Source organism: Notamacropus eugenii, chromosome 5, assembly GCF_028372415.1.
Source record: "Notamacropus eugenii isolate mMacEug1 chromosome 5, mMacEug1.pri_v2, whole genome shotgun sequence".
Classification (NCBI taxonomy): Eukaryota; Metazoa; Chordata; class Mammalia; order Diprotodontia; family Macropodidae; genus Notamacropus; species Notamacropus eugenii.
The window spans coordinates 417,628,145-417,647,660 of NC_092876.1; the positions used below are offsets into that span (position 1 = coordinate 417,628,145).

The window sequence follows — 19,516 nt, forward strand, 5'->3', positions numbered from 1 at the left end:
AATTGGGGGGAAATCTTCACAGTAAGATTCTCTGATAAAGGCCTTATTTCTAAGATATATGGGAAACTGAGTAAAATTTATAAGAAAAAGAGTCATTCTCCAATGGACCAAAGATATAAAGAGATGGTTTTCAGAGGAAGAAAGTAAAGGTATCAATAGCCATATGAAAAATTTCTCCAAATCATCAAAAATTAGAAAAATTAAAATGAAAACTACTCTGAGATATCATCTTATACCCTTAAGATTGGCTAAATTGCCAACAGAAGGAAATGGCAAATGTTGGAGGAGCAGTGGGAAAACATCTACTTCAATAAACTGGTCATGGAGCTATGAACTAATCCAACCATTCAGGAAAATTAATTGAAATTATGACGAGAAAGCTATTAAACCGTTTGTACTCTTTCACTCAATGATACTGCTACTAAATCTCTATCCACAAAGAGTTCAAAGAAAGAGGAAAAGGACCAATATACATAAAAATATTTATGGCAACTCTTTTTTGTTATGGTAAAGAATTGCCAACTATGGGGATGCTCATCAATTGAGAAATAACACTATTGTGCTAGAAATGATGAGCGGAATGATTTCAGAAAAACCCATGTAGACTTACGTGACCTCATGCAACATGAAGTGAGCAGAAGTAGGAGAACATTGGATGACTTAGCTGCTCTGATTAGCATAATGATTCAAGACAGTTCCAAAGAAGTTGTAACAAAAAGTGTCATCTATTTCTAGGGAGAGAATTGAGTGCAGATTGAAGAATACTTTTTTTTTTACTTTCTTTATTTGGAGGGAAGAGGGTTGTGTGTTTTATTTTTCCAAATGACAATGTGAAAATAAATCTTACATGACTTCATCTATATAATTGATTTCATATCACTTGTCTTCTCAAGGAGTAGTGAAGAATTGGGAGGAGGGGAGAGAATTTGGAACTCAAAATTTTTAAAAATTAATATTGAAAACTTTGCATGTAATTGGAAAATATTTAATGAAATAAGTTAAAATATACCTTAAAAAACAAGTTATGGTATATGAATGTAATGGCATACCATTGTGCTCTAAGAAATTATGAAAGGGATGGTTTCAGAAAAACCTGGGAAGATTTGTATGAACTGATTCAAAGTGAACTAAGCAGAACCAAGAGAAAGAATTGTACAATAACAACATTGTAAAAAAAAAAAATTTACTTTGAAAGACTGCAATGGCAAGGAAAGTAGGATCTTTTGCTGTTTTTGTTTTAGCATAATCAAGTGCCTCTGGTTGAACTAAAGAAGATCTTCCCCACCCATTAATGGGCCTGGGAAGATTTGTAGGATGGCTTACATCTTTTGTTAATGAGGCACTTGTTTTCAAGGGTTGTGATGTCCTCTGGCTCTAAAAAAGATTCTGAGGTGTGGTTTTACTTTGAGGCTTAATTTTTGGAAGAAGTTTTGTGTGCCAGATGAGACTCTGGGAATCCACTAAGCAGCCCCCCAGCTTTGAAAACCCAGATGTTGGCGCTTTCCTCTCTGGTAACTATGTATGTATGTAATGGTCAGACAGTTGGATCTGTCTATTGATCCATGATGTATGTATTACTTAAGTCAGATAGTTGGAAGCATATCTGTTGATTTTGATTTTTCTGTATTTTCTCTGAAGTTCAGGGTGCTGACTTTTTCCCCTGAACTAAGTGAATGATACATGTGCTTGATTAAAGTAATTGTTGACCGCTCAAAAGTTGTCTTTCCATTTAGAAAAACAGATCTAAGAACTTGTGATGGCAGACCCTCCTGTGTATGTCGGGGTGCTTGCTTTTACAAAGACTTTGTAACTTTGATTAGCAAAATGACCAATCACAATTGTAAAAGAGTCATGATGAAACATAACATCCACCATCTGACAGAGAGTGGATGGATTCAGAATGCAGATTTTTCACATATCTCCTCTCCCCTCCTGTTTTTTTTTATTTGACATGTCCAATTTATATAACTATTCATTTTAGGGGTTTTATTTTTCTTTCTTAATGGGTAGAAGAAGAGGGGAGAGGGAAAGAATTTGGTACTAAAAATAAAATAAAATTGAAGTTTAAAAGATTAAAAAAGATTAAATGAAGATTAAAAGTATTTAGCTTTTCTTATCCCACATTATTAAAAAATATATAAGTATTTTGAGAGTATTATTTAATTTTAAATATCTTCTATTTTTATGAGATTAATATTTCTTTTTGTTTAAAGGTGATTTTAAGAATCGAGCTGAGATGCTCAATTTCAGCATCAGAATTAAAAATGTGACTAGAAAGGATGCTGGACAGTATCGCTGTGAAGTTAGTGTACCATCTGACCAAGGTCAAAACCTTGAAGAGGATATTATTGCTCTGGAAGTGTTAGGTAAAGAATGATTGTTTTTTCTTCAGGTATTCTAATATATGAGTGTGTTCCTACATATTCTCTTTAGAATTTTTTTAATTGTGTTGACTCTTTGTCCCCCATTCCTGTGTAAAACGTTATAAAAAGTGAAATAATGGTAAATTAAGTAAAGAAGTAACTATCAATTTTAAGGCTTGGCACAGAATTTCTTAATCTAGGGTCCATGAACTTGTGTATATGTGTATTTTTCTAAGATGTAGATAATTATTTTTCAATTTAATTGGTTTCCTGTGTAATATTGTTCATTTTATTTTATGCACATAAATACATTATTCTAAGAAGAGGGTGGTAGGCTTAATTAGAGTACTAAAGGGATCTAAGATGCAAATAAGGCTAAGAACACTTGGTTAGAGGCCCACAAAGATAATGTGTCCTAATTAGAGCTTCTTAAACTTCTCCTATTCACGACCCCTTTTCACATTTTGGCAGTGTTCCTTGGTGTTACATATCCCGAGGGCATGTACAGTGTAATGTGTGCATGCTTTGTGTTCAGAACCGAAGCTGCACTGAAGCTGTATGATGTAACATGGGCAAGAGCTGCCAGATATACCTCAGATTCATTATGCCTTTGATTTTAAATTAATTTTTGGTCGTTATGTGTTCAGAAACCTTTAACTGTTGCCAAATTTTTCACAACCCTTTATGGGGTTGACACCTACAGATTAAGAGCTGCTATATAACCTAGTTCACACAAGAGTTTATGGCAGAGCTGGTATTAGTGCCAGCCTATTCTGATTCAGTTCAGTACTTTTTCCATCATCTGGCTTCTGCCTATTGGATGAAATAAACTCATCTCTTCCAACAGTGTGGCACCATCATAAGGCAAAAGTAATGAAGGACGTTCTAAGAGAATCGCTATAATGTAATAGAAGAGATTATATTTCAGAGTTCCTATGTTCTTGGCTCTTATCACTTGACTAGCTAGGTCATTTCAATATGACCTTGAGAAAGTCAGATTCTTCACTAGTTAAAATGACAGTGTTTGTTTGACTAACTAATATTCCTGTTGGTGTTTGGTGCTCTAATATTATATGACCTCATTGTTTGTTTTTGACAGGACCCATGATTTCATTCATATAGGGAATTCTTAGTGAAGGACTAGACCCCAGTAAACGCCATCTCTAGTACTTACTAGCTGTATGATCCTGGGCAAGTCATTTAAATTCTTTTTCTTGACTTCAATTTCTACATCTGTAAAATGAGAATAATCATGAATAGTACCTACTTCATAAGGCTGTTATGAGAGTCAAATGAGAGAATATCTGTAAAAGGTTTTGCAAACCTTGACGTGCTATATAAATACTATTAGTAGTAGTAGTAGTATTACTACCAGTGTAGACCTGCACCTCCTAGTCTAAGACATAGTTGTCTGGGACACTGAGAAATTATGTAATTAACGCAGAGGAGCATCTGCTCTAGGTGGATTCTTAGCCAGAGGTCCATCAGGAGGTCAATTCTGGGGTTTTCTTTGGGTTTGAAGTTGATTTTCAATCTTAGCCAAGGCATATCGTCTAGCCTGTAAACCCCAGGTCCCAGATTAGATCTGAACGTCTCAACTCAATTTAGCTAATTAACCTAGCTTCCAAGATGTCTTCTGAATGAATTGGGACCAACTCGGGGTTGGACTTTTACCTTTTTGTCTGGATCATGATCCTAACAATGGTAACTCATACTTACATGGTTCTTTATGGTTTAGAAAGCATAAAACACTTCATAAGTGTGAGCATAAAACCATTAGATGGAGGGAAACCTCTTGACAAACAAAATAATATGTTACAGATACATAAATTTTTTTCTGGCAATCAAAATTGACATCTATCTTATAAAATTAATACTATATATATATATATCATCCGTTGTGTAGTGGCACCTGGTGTTCCGTTGTGTGAAGTCCCCAGCTCAGCTCTGAGTGGAACTGTAGTGGAACTGAAATGTCAAGATAAGGAAGGTTTTCCAGCTCCTGAGTACACTTGGTTCAAGAATGGTGTTCATTTACTAGAAAATCCTAAAAGTGGCCACAAAATCACCAACATCTCTTACACAATGAATAAAAAAACTGGAACTCTGGTAAGATTATTTTGTTCCTAAATTAGCAAAATGCTTACAACAATACTAATCTATTAATTATTATGTACTAGCCACTTGTATAGCTTAATGGACAGAAGACCAGCCTTGGAATCAGGAAGACTGGAGTTCAAGTCTTACCCTTTGACTCATAATAACTGTGTGACCATAAACAAGTCACTTAGCTTCTTGTTTCACCTAGGAAACTTTCTTAAGACTTAGTTGCCAAGGTATTGCCAACTTGCTTTGGGGGAGACATTTTTCCATACCAGGAGTTTCCTATTAGTTTCAGAGGTCCAGCCCCAACCTTGTCCTTATCACACACTTCAAAAAATAAACGAATATTAAAAATGCTAGAGCTAAATTTATAGAGAAAAAAAGAGTCTGTTGTCCAGGTTGCTGCTACTGACAGTAGGAGGGACAGTAGGGAAAATGTAATAGGAGCTCAGTACAGAGATAGACCCAAGTGAGTAAAAATGAGGAGGAGGCGTGCTGTGGTGGGGAGAAAGACATAAGGAAAGTTTAGCATAGAATAGGTTGGGGCAGGGGCTACAAATTCTTTTGGTAGGAATTTCAAGGGGGTGGGTGACAAGCTGCTTCCGCTGTTCAATTCCCTGTCTGCAAAAATGCAGAAAACGTAGTCTCCCTTATTATTGTTCTGACATCAGGAAGGTGATGCCATGAATTGCAAGTGAATTGGATTTAAGTGAGAGAAGGCTTTGCAAAGTTCCCCTTATTAGTCACCAAGTAAATACCTGAATATCCTCAAAGCTATTCTGATCATTCACTGCCCAAGCAATGAATGTCACAAACTACTTGTCTTATTGTATTATCTGTGCTGCTAATCTCCTTTACAGTAATTCAGATTTGTCTAAAATATATGACTATTCTACTTTTGAAGTATAAATGGGAATTGATCATTATAAGAATGAAATTTATGGGAATCTCTGGGTAATCTAAAAATAAACAATATACTTGGAAATAATTTTTTTCATTTCCACATTTCTGACATTTTCTGAGAGGTAGGAAGGAACATCAGACTTTCATTTCTTAAAAGTGACATTAAATATTAATTTTTAAATGTCTGTGCTCCACAGAATATGAAATTTTTAAAACCATTATTATTATTTTATAACTCAAAAACAAAAATATTAAATCCTTAAAAAAAAAATCAACATCTCTTTTCACAAAATGTATGTTTGTAATTAGAAACTACATTTTGGATCCTTAATCTATTACAGGCTAAAAGGATGCTGCTTACTGAGATCTGGCCCTCATCATTTTCAAGAGTCAGCAGGGGCCAGTCAGCAGGTCCAACAGTTCTTATGCTGATATTTATGGGAGAGGAAGAAAAACGGCTTTCACACCTTGCTATATTTACTTTTTCAATTTATTTTTTCTCATAGCAGGTGATAGAACACAAAAGCATGTACATATATTTTCCATGGATAGCTTCTGTCCTTGAAAGATCTTATGATGTCGAAGGAATGACCCAAAAGCAAATTCATTATATAATTAAATAATGGGGGGTTGGCAGCTAGATGGCATAGTAGATAGAGCACAGGGCCTGGAGTCAGGAAGACCTGAGTTCAAATATGGCCTCAGAAACTTACTAGCTGAGTGACCCTGGTAAAGATTCAAATCCATTTACCTCAGTTTCCTCAACTATAAAATGAGAAGGAGAAGGAAATGGCAATCCACTCCAGTATCCTTGTTGGGAAAACACCAAACAAGGTCACAAAGAATTGGACACAACTGAACAACAACAAATTAAATAATGGACAACAGAGGCAAAGTGCAATTTGTAAAGCTTGTAGTGCATGATCAGTGTATGCGCAGTGACTTCCTTCTCACTACTCATTATAATTAGGAATGAATACTATTTTGTTGTTTTATTCTAATTTGTATTGTGAGAGAAATTATTATTAATAACCAATTATGGGAGAGATCCTGGTTTTTTCTCAGTGCTATTTCCTTGTTCCCAGCCCAACCTCTAAAGGACATTACTGACCCCTGTCAAAAATTTACCACCCTAGACCATCTTATTCAAGTAAATTCCTGCCCATTGTGTTCTACTAAGGTTTGGCTGGGGATAAATTCTTTGATTAAATTGTGCAAAGCTGAGATGATTTGGAAGTAGATGACATGATCAGAGTCATGTCCCCCAACCCCTTATTAGAATAAGTCCACTCCATTATCATATTCATTCTCTCTCATTACCTGTTAGCCAATCAGAGTAAAATGCCATGAGGGGTCTTTGGCATTCAGGAGTGTCAGTGACCCCTCTTATTAATAATATGCCAGCAGTATTAATAAAATGATTAATTACCCAGAAACTTTGCCTCTCAAACTTTTTAAATGTCACAATTGTTCATGACCATGAGTTTGTGGTCATTATTCTGAAAGCAGACTGCCTATTTTGAGAAAGAGAACAACATTCTTGGAAGGGTGAAATAAGCCAAGACCACCCATCTCCATTTCCCTTTTTCTTTCCCATTAGGAAATAAATAAGAGGGATATGGTAGAGGTAGAATAGAAAAAAGGAGGTAGCAAGCCAAATAGTTGATATTTGAGATATCAGGGATACCAGGAATAAAGGACAAAAATGAAAAATCCTTGCACTCAAGGAGCTATGTGGAAAATGTACATATTAAGTGTAAGGGGAGAAAGGAGAAAATGGGGGGGAGAAAACTAAATCTCAAGTAGCCACAAGATATAATCATAATGGGGTTTAATGAATTAACAAGATATTAATAGCTTATTATCTTTTTACAAAGTATAAACAATTTCTCTGAATCAGAAGAAAGTAACTGTCATTGGAAAGCAAAAAAAAAAAAGTAGGTCATGAAGGACTTCAGATACAGAACAGAGTAATTTATCTTTGACCCTAGAGGCAATAGAGAGCCACTGGAGTTTATTGAGGTAGGGAAGTGAAGTGCTTTGGAAAAGCACTTTGAAAAGAAATGATCTATTATATCTATGACTAGGTTCATGACTGAATAAGAAATGGGTTCACAGGAGATAAGGTGGATAATTTTTTGATTATGCAAAATTTGAAAGTTTTTGCATAAACAAAGCTAATGCAGCTAAAATTAGAAGAGAAACAAGAAACTGGTGAAATTCTTTAGCAAGTTTCTGATAAGGGTCTCATTTCTTTTTTTAATTCTTTCATATTTTTTAAAAAAATTTTGAGTTCCCTAGTCTTCTCTTCCCTCCAGCCACTCCCTCTTCCCACTAAGAAGGCAGGCAATATCTTACTCATTATACATGTGAAATCATGCAAAACATATGCCCATATTAGCTATGTTATCAACAAAAGCAAGAAAAATAAAATGAGCATATTATATTTCAATTTCTACTCAGAGGTCATCAGTTCTATTTCTGAAAGTGGGTAGCATTTTTCATCATAAGTCCTTCAGAATTATCTTGGATCATTGTGTATTGATCAGAGTAGCTAAGTCTTTCACAGTCAATAATCATTATTGTATTGCTATTATCATGTACAATGATCTCCTGGTTCTGCTCACTTTACTTTGTTCATATAGGTCTTCCCAGGTTTTTCTGAAACTGTCTCACTCATCATTTCTTGTAGCATAATAGTGTTCCATCATAGTAACATGCCATAACTTGTTCAGTCATTCCTCAATTGATGAACATTCCCTCCATTTCCAATTTTTTGTCATCACATAAAGGTGTTCTATAAATATTTTTGTACATATAGATGCTTTTCCTTTTTCTTTGATCTCTTTGGCATATAAAGCTAGTAGTGATATTGTTGGGTCAAAGGGTATGCATAGTTTTATAGACCCATGGACCCCAGAAAGGTTGGACCAGGTTTTGGTTGTCTGAGATCATTTGCTACCCTTACCTTTTTTTACTTGAGCTGACTCAAAATAGATTCTGCTTTTAAGTCCCTTATTTTAGCTCTGTATGTGTCTTTCTGTTTCAAGTATGTGTCTTGCAAATAACACATTGTTGGATTCTGATTTCTAATCTATTCTACTGTCCAATTCTACTTTATGGTTGAGTTCATGTCATTTACATTCAGAGTTAGGATTATTAACTGTGTATTTCCCTCCATCTTATTTTCTTCTGCTTCTCTCTCTCTCTCTCTCTCTCTCTCTCTCTCTCTCTCTCTCTCTCTCTCTCTCTCTCTTTCTCTCTCTCTTTCTCCCCCTTCCCTCCCCCACTCTCTCCCCTCCCCTGTCTCTTCTCTAGTCTGTTTTGCTTCTGATCACTGCCTCCCTTAATCCACCCTCCTTTTTATCATTTCCCTTTTCTCCTATCCCCTTCCCCTCCTACTTCTCTCTTTTATAGATTTCTGTACCCAGCTGAGTATTTATATCTATTCTTCCCTCTTTGAACCAATTCCAATGAGAGTGAGATTCAAGTTTTGCCTGCCAACAACCCCCGTCCCCCATTTTTTCCTCTGCTGTAAAAGCTTTTCCTTGCAAACCTCTTTTCCCCATTCTTCCTCTCCCTTCTCCTTTTTCCCAGTGCATTCCTCTTTCTCCTCTCATCTTTTTCTTTGAAGATCATCCCAACATAATCAATTCACACTCATGCCCCTTGACTATATAGACCCTTCCTAATTACCTTAACAGTGATAAAGTTCTCAGTAGTTACATTTAGCATCTTCGCACTTAGGAAGGTAAGCAGTTAACCTTATCGAGTCCCTTATGATTTCTCTTTCATGTTTATTTTTTTTATGCTACTCTTGAGTCATCTATTGGAATGTCAGATTTTTTATTCAGTTTTGGTCTCTTTATCAGGACTGCTTGAAAGTCATCTATTTTATATAATATCCATTTTTTTCCTCTGAAGGTTTACACTCAGTTTTAATGGGTAGGTTATTTTTGGTTGTAGTGCTAGCTCCTTTTCATCTGGAATGTCATATACCAAGTGCTCCATTCCTTTAATGTGGAAGCTGCTAAATTTGTGTGATCTTGATTGATATTTAAATTGTTTCCTTCTAGCTATTTGCAATATCTTTGTCCTTGATCTGAGAGCTCTGGAATTTGACTATGATATTCCTGGGAGCTTTCATTTTGGGATCTCTTTCAGGAAGTGATGGGTGAATTTTTTCCATTTCTGTTTTATCTTCTAGATCTAAGATATCAGGGCAGTTTTCTTGAAATATGATGTCTAGGCTCTTTTTTTTGGTCATGCATTTCAGATAGTCCAGTAATTCTTAATTCTCTCTCCTTGATCTTTCCAGATCAGTTGGTTTTTTCTATGAGAAATTTCATATGTTCTACTTTTATTTCATTCTTTTGACTTTGCCTTATTATCTCTTGATGTCTCATAGAGCCATTAACTTCCCTTTGTCCAATTCTAATTTTTAAGGAATTATTTTCTTCAGTGAGCTTTTGTACCATTTCCCATTTGGCCAATTCTTTTTTTTAGGGAGTTCTTTTCTTCAGTGAACTTTTGTGTCTCTTTTACCATTAGGTCAATTCTGTTTTTTGTTTTTTTTTTAAGTATTATGGTCTTCAGTGTTTTTGTGCCTCTTTTACCAAGCTGTTAATTCTCTTGCCATACTTTTCTTGTATCACTCTCATTTCTTTTTTCCAATTTTTCCTCTACCACTCATCTTTTTCTTTAACTCTTCCGGGAATTCTTGTTGTGCTTTTGTTCAATTAGTATTTTTTCTTTGATGCTTTGCTTGAAGCTATTTTCATGTTGTCTTCATCTGAATTTGTGTCTTGATCTTTCCTGCCACCATAGTAGCTTTTTTAGGGTCAAATTCTTTTTGTTTTTGTTGTTTGTTTGTTCTCCCAGTTTATCTATTGACTTTGAACTTTATGTTAAAATTGGACTCTGAGCACCTGCAAATGAAAAGATGCCCTCCCAAGCTTCAGACTTTTTTATGCTGCTATTTTCAGAGCCAGTTCTGGGCATCTGCAAGCCTTTAGTGCTTCCAGGGCTGTGTGATCTTGGGAGAGGTGTGGTCACTGCTTTCCTTGTTTGAACTTTAGTCTTTACCCAGGATGGATCCTGTTCCCTTGTAGCCACATGTGCTATTGCTCCTCTCTGCCCTGGACTGCATATGGGCAACAGAGTTGCCAACAGCACCAGGCCAGCAAAGCATCCCCTATAATTTCTTTCTGACCAGTTGTCCAACCCCCTTATCATCTCTGGGCTGAGAGAACCTGAAGCTGTTGGTGCCATTATTACAGCCACCTCCAACGCACATCACTAGTATTGCTGATGTGTGCATTCCAGGGCAGTCTTCACCTGGGTGCCACAGACCTGCCAATCTCCAAAGTTGTTGTAAGCTGGAAAAAAAATGTTTCACCCTGGTCTTTTGTTGACTCTGCCTTTCCGAAATTCAGTTTGAGACATTATTTTAAAGTTGTATGGAGGAGAGTGATGGGAGAGTCTAGCTGAGTTGCTTCCTTTACTCTGCCATCTTACCTCCACCTTCTCATTCTTTTCCCACATTCTAAACGTCTCATTTCTAAGATGTATATGGAGGTGAGTAAAATTTATAAGAATAAGAACCATTCCCCAACAGACAGATGATCAAGGATATGAGCAGGCAATTTTCAGAGGAAGAAATCTAAGCTATAAATAGCTATATGAAAAATTCTCTCAATCACTAATAATTAGACTTATGCAAATTAAAATAAATTTGAGATACTACTTCCTTCTCATCAAATCAACAAAGCTGATTAAAAAAGGGAATGACAAATGATAGGTGGGAAATGAGAAACCCCATGCTTTAATGCATTGTTGGTGGAATTGTGAATTGGTCCAACCATTCTGGAAAGCTATTTGGAAATATAACCAAAAACTGTTAAGCTGTGCATAGAGCTACTGACTCTAGATCCTCAAAGATATCAAAGAAAGAGGAAAAGGACCCATATATAAAAACACATTAATGGCAGCTCTTTATGTGGTAGCAAACTGAGCAGTTACTCATCAATTGAGGTATAAGTGAACAAATTATCATATATAAAGGTTATAGATTACTATTGTGCTATATGAAATGATCAAGGGGATGGTTTCAGAGAAACCTCGAAGGTTTGTATAAACTGATGCAAAGTGAAGTGAACATAACCAGGAGAATAATTTTTTATAATTTACAACCATTATTGTAAAAATAAACATCTTTGAAGACTTTATAACTCAGATCAACACAAAGACAAACCACAGTTCTAAAGGCCTTGATGATGAAAAATGCTATTAACCCTCAGATAGAGAGAGCTGATGAACTCAGAGTGCATATTGAATTATATTTTCATTTCTTTTGTTTTTTTTTCTTTTGGGGGCATGAATAATGTGAAAATTTGTTTTGGTTAACTATACATACTTGGAATGAGTTTTATTTTTCTTGCTTTCTCTATGTCTGATGGAAGGGGAAAAGGAAAGAGGGAATTCGGAACTGAAAATATAAAATTGAATTTAATAAAAATAAGAAAAGAAAGAAAAAAAAGAAGGAAATCACTTTACCAGTTTTGTCAAGAATAGACTACAAAGGGGAGATAATTGTGTCAAGGTGACCAATTAGGAATCTATTTTAATAGTCTAATCAGTGGAAGGTGATAGCTAGCCTAAATTAGAGTGATGGCTGGCTATATTACTTGAAAGAAGACAACACATGTGAAAGATGTTTGGGAGGCTATTGTGGGAGATGTGAAGAGGGAAGCAATGGCCCAATCTGTGTGGGAAATGAGAGAGAATCAATCAGGCAAGGGCAAAAGTACTGCTTTACTCTCATATGGACCCCAGTGAGATTAAAAAAGATGTCAACCTGTATTTCCTTTCTCTCTTCCTCAGCTGTTGTCACCAAAATTTTCCAAGGAGTTCAGATTTCAGGGAAAATCATATTAAAATTTTATTTAAAATCCTTCTCTGTTTATTTCTCAATTGCTCTTTTTAGTCTTATCTCTTTTCAAGGTCGTTTCATTATGATTAGAATATATAATAAAAACACTGAGTTAGATTTGCCTAGTGCTTAAAGAACTTCCTGGCAGAAAATTTGGCACTAATTTCATTAACTCTACTGTTACAATGACTTAATTGTTTTTCCTTTGTAAAGTGCACATACTCACTGTCAGATTATGGAAAAGTAATTAATTACCAGGGATTCCTTTGATACTAGAGAAATCTGAATGTGTTCATACAATTTGTACTCAAACTTTATAAATCATATATAGACCATTTATGTAGTATCACTAGCAGAAAAATCCTATAGCTGATAGCTTATTAGCTTGCTCTGTCAAGTTAAAGAATTTTTACTTATTCTGTGAAATTCTGGATGAGTTTTAAACTGGAAATAATAACACAAAATACCATATCATTTGACATAGAAAAATCTACTCTGCACAATGTGTCAGATAACTCAAAAGTTGTTGGACAGTATAATCTACTTAATAAGTTCACCATTTAATGAAAATGACCTTTTCTCTCTCCATAAATAGCAATTTAACAGTGTTTCAAAACTTGACACTGGAGAGTATTTTTGTGAAGCTCGCAATTCAGTTGGATATCACAAGTGTCCTGGGAAACAAATGCAAATCGGTAAGCAAAAAAAACCCAAAAAACAAAAAAAAACTCAAACAATTAGCTTGAAGGACAATTGAATATGTGTCTATATTGGCTTGCTTAACGATTTGACATAGGTAGAATAAGCAGATAGTGGGACTGATATTTAGGCAGAAATAACTTTAGAGTTGCTGAGATTTAAATTATGCTCTTTCATCTATCTAAAAAAAAATCAGTATAGGAAATAACAATAACATGTAACTTATTTTTTCTTTATCATAAGACTCTGAAGGTTGTCCTAAAGTTTGACCTTTCCCCTTTATAGGTCCCTATAATTTGTAATATGCAGAGATTTTTTTAAAAGTATTTCAAGCAAATTTAGCAAATGCTGAAATTTTTTTCTCTTTCTTCTTTTCCTCTCCAGTTAAAATAACTGAGAAAACAAAGTGTGTTTACCCTTAAGATATGTAGTGATTGGTGGGGCTGATAACCAAGAGAAAACTGGAGTGATATAATAGTTATTTAGTCCAAACCTTCATTTTATATATGATGAAACTGAGAGCCAGTGAAATTGACTTTCCCAAGGTTAAACAGGTGGTACGTGGCAATGGTAGGATTCAAACCCAGGTCCTCCACATCCTGGACTCTTTCCATTGTACCATGCTGCCTCAAGAGGGTCCTTGCCCTCATCTTGTACAGGAGAAATAGTACAAAAAGAAGAAACTCAGAGGAAGCAGCACAGCAAGATAAGAACTATTGCAACAGGAGTCCTATATTTGGTACTGTGAAATGACTGGGAAATTTATTTCCAACTTCATGGTTGATTCTGCAAGGATTTCTACTTTGTTTTCTTCCTTATCTTAAAATGTTTTTCAGTAATACTGTGAACCATGTGATCAGTCTCAGTATACTAACAAGGTACCCTGCATAATTTTTTCCAGATTTCTTGAAATAGTAACCTGAAATAGTTAAAAACAAAACAAAACAAAACAAACAACAACAAAAAAGAAACCCAGTATTCATCAAATTGTACCCAGATCTTTCATCTGTGAGTCTTTGACAGAGGGATTGCATCTGGAGGGTTCATTCAGCATCATGCATTAATACATGTATACTGAGTTCCCCAATAAGATCAGGCTAAAAGATAATCCTTGGAGTATATATTGATCACCTCCAGTGACCAATCAGAATATTGTTTCATCCTTCCAAAGCACAAATCCTTCAGCAGATGTCTTGAACCTGCAAGGACAACTATGACTGCCTGTATCAAAGAGGAGTCGTGATTGAGGCAGGAAGAACCCAGTAGACTTTCAAAAGAGAAAAAACTTCAGCTCTTGACCTCTTCTTCCTCTGTCTTGAATGTGTGGAGTGGAACTCTCTCTTTAGGACTCCCCATGATGCGGATCCTCTCCATACCCCCCTCTATCCACCTGCCCACCTACAGGAGCTGTTTTCACATGACAGCGGGCAAACTTGAGAGCATGTTCTCTGTGTCTCATTCTAACTCTCAGAGCCATGACAGTTAACTCACTCCAAATGACAGTCAAACTACTTCTATTCGAAATTCCATTCCATCTTAAAGCTAAAATAACAGTATCCATTGTCTCTGTGAGAGAAGCTGATATTGAATTTCTATGGTTTATGAGATGCAGGAAGTCTTAACAATAGAGGTGACTAAGTCCACTACAGATTCATGTTATCTGATCTCTCTTTGTTTGTTTACTTTAAATCTATTCATAGTTTTTTCCATTTACATCAACTTAATAGGCACGTTCTTAATAATTACACTTAGATTGTTCATGAAAATGCCGTCAGATATTGAACAAAGCTAGCTATCATTTCAAGTTATTTCCCTGTTAACCCTTTTTTTACAACACATGTATATTAGGCAAATATTTTTAAAAATCACAAAAACAAATAACCTAAATACATAAGGGGATTTTTTGTTTTATTGCTGTGCTTGATAGGCAGTCACTTTAGAAATATGAAATAACTTATTTTACTGCATCTTTACTTATCCATTTGTTCATACATTATTATTAAGACTTTAAGTAAATGGCATAAAACAGTGAAAGTAAACAGGAGGTAACTTTACAAATAATGGAATGTGGACAGTTTTTCCTTTGTCCAGTGTAAGTTAATTATGCTTGCAGTTACAAAACTGTTCCTTAAAACATTTTTACAACTGCATTTGTAAAGGTGTACCCATTGAGATTATGTATTTCACAAATACACATGATATGATATGTAATATCTCTAGGACATCAATTTCTACTACAGTCGTGAATGTGCCAACCCCAAAATATCCACAACAACTACACCTGTGGCTGGAACTAATTATCCATTTGTCCTACCACAACTACCACCACCACCACGATAGGCCAATAGGTAGACAGTTTTCTTTGTTCAGATGTGGAAGCTGTTTTAACACTGGCCTTATGAAATCACAATGTGCTAAAAGTATTTACCAAGTATGTAAAATGTGTATATACAAATTCCATATTTCCATATTGGCCACCTCTGATGAAAATAGATAACTTCCCATATGTTACTCCCCTAATATCAAACAGAAACATAATCTACTCCCCTAATATTAAAGATAAAAAAATATATGGGATAAGAATCCAAATAGAGGTAACAGATCTCTCGTAAGTCACAAGTAAAAAGTATTTGTGTGACAGCATGGATAACAAATGGTCTGTGGTGTAAATTTTAGAATGAGGTAGAAAGAATTTGGAAGGCTGGTGTAGTCTCCCATCCTTCTTCTTCAGCTTTATTTCCTTGGGTGTCCAATGACCACAATATCAAGTTATCTCTCTATGAATGCATTATCTTTGCATGCTTCTTCACTCAACAGATTCAGCAACAGCTTCATCAAAAGATGTCTTTGCAAGGGATCAAGCTTCCTCTGGAGAATTTAGGATCTCAAAGTAGAAAACACAGAAAAGTACAGAGCCAGACCCAATTTTATAGTATGTGTTGGTTGTATCTCCTTTTTGCTGATTTCAAATGCTTCTTGATATACTTGTTGTCATTGATCAACATTTCCTTTCTTGTCATCACCAGCAGCAACCTCAACCAAATAATAGTCATCTTGCATTTTCAAATAGAAAACTTTGCTTTCTGTTGGTGAAGCATTAGGAATCACAAACTTTTCCAATAGAGAGTACATTATTGCAGATATCTTAGTTTATTCTCAGTTTTCTCTCTGTATTCTTAGATCATTTGCTGGTTTTTCTCAATATCTTTTATCTTTTGCTAAATATTGAAATGACCCTTCAAAATGACCTCATTTGCTCCTATCACATTTTTGTAAGCAATGGAGAAGAGATTTCTCTACTCATTGAATAATTCAGTTCCTTGCTCATAAAAGCTTCCATGTCATTATATTTCTTGGCCTTCTTAGTCCGTTTGGCCTTCTGAACTAGCTTATTTTTATCCATGACTTAGTATTCTGTGCTCAAAGTAGGTAGTAACAATGATGAAAGGACAGGAGTTCAGCAATCTCTGGGAGAAAGCAGAGGCCTGTATTATCTGATCTCAGTTGGACTGTCACAGATGCAACACCGTATTGAGAGTGGCTATAAGTCTTATCTTGACCATCACAGGGAAGGAGTTCCCTTCCACTGGGGGATAGGCATTGGACCCAGGAGTTCTGGTCCTAGTTCTGGTCAGTGGCTCATGGATCTAATGGGACCCTATGGGAGGGGGATTCTTTTTCACCAAGGCCCTCAGCCTTTTCTCTCTTTGGTGAAGGTAGGGGAATTTGGCTATGAAAGTATGGCTGCCAAACATCTTGATCCCAGCCCAGGAAAGCAACTTATAGATCTAGGGAGAAGAGAAGAGTTCCCTATCGGTAGGGGTTTGAGTTCTCAGCTGATACTGTCGTAGCTGAAGGCATGTGGTCTTGCCCACAAAGGTACAGCTGCTGAAGGTCCCAGCTGAAACTGACCCAGTCCTGGTCTGTGACTTACAGACCTTAAGGGAAAGGACTTCTGTACTAATGAAGCAAAAGGTTCAGTGAGCAGACCCTTGATTTCTCCAGAGAAGATATAGGGTGGCAGTAAAGCTGCCCTGTCCACAAACATCTGACTGCCAGGATGTGTAATCTTAGCAATGGTCAGTGGAATATGAGCTAAAAGGAAACATTAATGGTTCAGGTCTATTACCCATAAAAAAGGGTCAGTTAGGGTTTGACAGGAAAGAATGATCAAGGAGTCACTACGGGAGGTTCTGTTAGTGGTAAATTGATATATACCATTATGAGAGGCTGGCAGTTGATGTAAACAAAGTCCAGAGACCAGTGACACAAACAGCAAAACCCATAGTGGTGGAGGAGTTTGGGGGGTGGAATGGAATAGTTAACTAATGCCTGTGTCTTAGAATTTGATCTCTGGCCTAGACAACCATGCAGTGTACTGGCAGTGATTGTTCCATTGACTAGGGACTTAAATGAGATTTATATAGTGATATTCAAGTATGTCCTCCTGCATGATGGGGAAAGGGACCCTAAATCCCTATGTATGATAGATGAAAGCCTACCTAAATGTTCTGACCTTGGGCATCTCAGACCTTATGCCAAGAAAAAGGGGTCGGGAGTTGGGGATTATCTCTTATTGATATACAGTCAGGAAAACCAAGGTCGAAGGGGTTTGAGGGGAGCTGTTCAACAAGTCAAGTAGTAAGTTTCCACAGAAAATTAAAATTTCATCGCAAATCAGAATTACAACATGGACTGAGGTTACAAAATGAAATTTAAGAACCATCAAGGGATCACACAGTAATGCATATTTCCACCACAAAGACAATCCTTCTACTCTTTCTTAATTGATTCTCTATCAAATTCCTCATAGGGACTGTTTTAAACCTTTTCTTCTCTTCAAGATTTCCACCATGCCCCCCACCTCCCATCCTCTCAGCTTATCACCTTTTCTATTTATATTCTCTTTGAGTGACCTGATCAAGTTACATGGGCTCTGTTTATACTCTTACTTCATACCTCATCATCTCTATGCAAGTGACTCCTAAACAGGGGTATGTTGGCAAATGTTTTATTATGTCTCTCTGAAAAAACGTGTTCTCACTACTTTTCATGCTTCTTCACTCAAAAGATCAATAGATCACTTTTAAATTTATATATATATACATATATGTAATATATATTAATATAGAAATATATATATGTGATGTATTAACACTTTCTCTATTACTTTCTTAAGTCTGGACAATGCACAAAATAATAAATCAAGCCCTAACTTGTACTGTTCTGCTGATTTCTGAGGCATAAATGCTCATACTTTAAATTTAACAATCAGTTCCAGCCCACTCCTCCTCCTATATATGAATCCAGCCCTAGTCTCTTTCCTGAACTCCAGTTCCATATCATCACTTGCCTGTTGGACAGTTTGAATTCAACGCCCCGTAGGAATCTCAAATTCTATTATGTCCAAAACTGAATTCATTTTTTCCCCCCAAACCTACCCCCTTCTGAACTTCCCTATCACTGTCATGAGCACCATAATCCCAAGTTATTTTGCCCAACAATATGTCAATAAAGTTGACAATCTAAGCTAAATGAATGTTTATAAAAATATAAATTCTCCAGATTAACAGAACAAGAAAAAGAAATTGAACAAGCTATAAATGAGCTCCCCAAAGAAAAAAAGCCCAGTATCAGCTGACTATATAAGTAAATTCTACCAATGATTTAAAAAACAATTCTAATGCTATATAAACTATATGGGGGAAAAAGGTAAAGAAGGAATCTTACCAAATTTATTCTATGACACAAATATCCTCTTGATATCTAAACCAAGAAGAGTCAAAACAGAGAAAGAAAACTATAGACCAATTCCCCTAATGAATTTTAAAGTAAAAATTTTAAATAAAATGTGGACAAGGAACTACAGTGATATATTTCAAAAATCATACACTATGACAAGGCTGGATTTATACAAGACTGCAGCAATGGTTCAAAATTAAGACAGCAATAAACATAATTGAAAAAAATAAAAAACAACAGAAAGCATCTCTGTAAGAATGTAAACAGTTTAACTTTGTTTAGAACCATATGATTGCTTGCTCTTGTGTACCTTTTTATGCTTCTCTTGACTTTTATGTTTCTATGTCACATTTTCTATTCAACTCTGACCTCATCAGGAATGCTTCAATGTCTTTTATTTCATTAAAAGTCCATTCCTCCCCTCCTGGTTCTGCTCCTTTCATTCAGCATCAGTTCATATAAGTCCTTCTAGGCCTCTCTGAAGTCTTCCTATTCATTATTGTAGCTCAGTAGTATTCCATTACATTCATATACCACAACTTGTTCAACCATTGCCCAGTTGATGGGCATCCCCACAATTTCCAGTTCTTGGCCACCACGAAAAGATCTGCTATAAATATTTTTGTACTTGTGGGACCTTTTCTCATTTTTATGATCTCTTTGGGATACAGTCCTAGAAGTGATATTGCTGAGTCAAAGGGTGTTCCAACTCTCCCACATCTTCTTCAACATTTATCATCTTCCTGTTTTGTCATGTTGGCCACACTGATAGGTG

The 19,516-nt window shown here is 35.8% G+C and overlaps 1 protein-coding gene across 6 annotated transcripts in view; it reads left to right on the forward strand.

Annotated features, from left to right (window-relative positions):
• Positions 1 to 19,516, forward strand: part of JAM2 (junctional adhesion molecule 2) — a 120,851-nt gene that overhangs the window by 56,418 nt on the left and 44,917 nt on the right. For all 6 annotated transcript variants that reach the window (XM_072614899.1, XM_072614902.1, XM_072614903.1 and 3 more), the window contains exons 4-6: positions 2,214 to 2,366; positions 4,270 to 4,472; positions 12,896 to 12,995. In XM_072614899.1, coding sequence (XP_072471000.1) covers positions 2,214 to 2,366; positions 4,270 to 4,472; positions 12,896 to 12,995 — 456 coding nt within the window. The remainder of the gene's footprint in view (positions 1 to 2,213; positions 2,367 to 4,269; positions 4,473 to 12,895; positions 12,996 to 19,516) is intronic.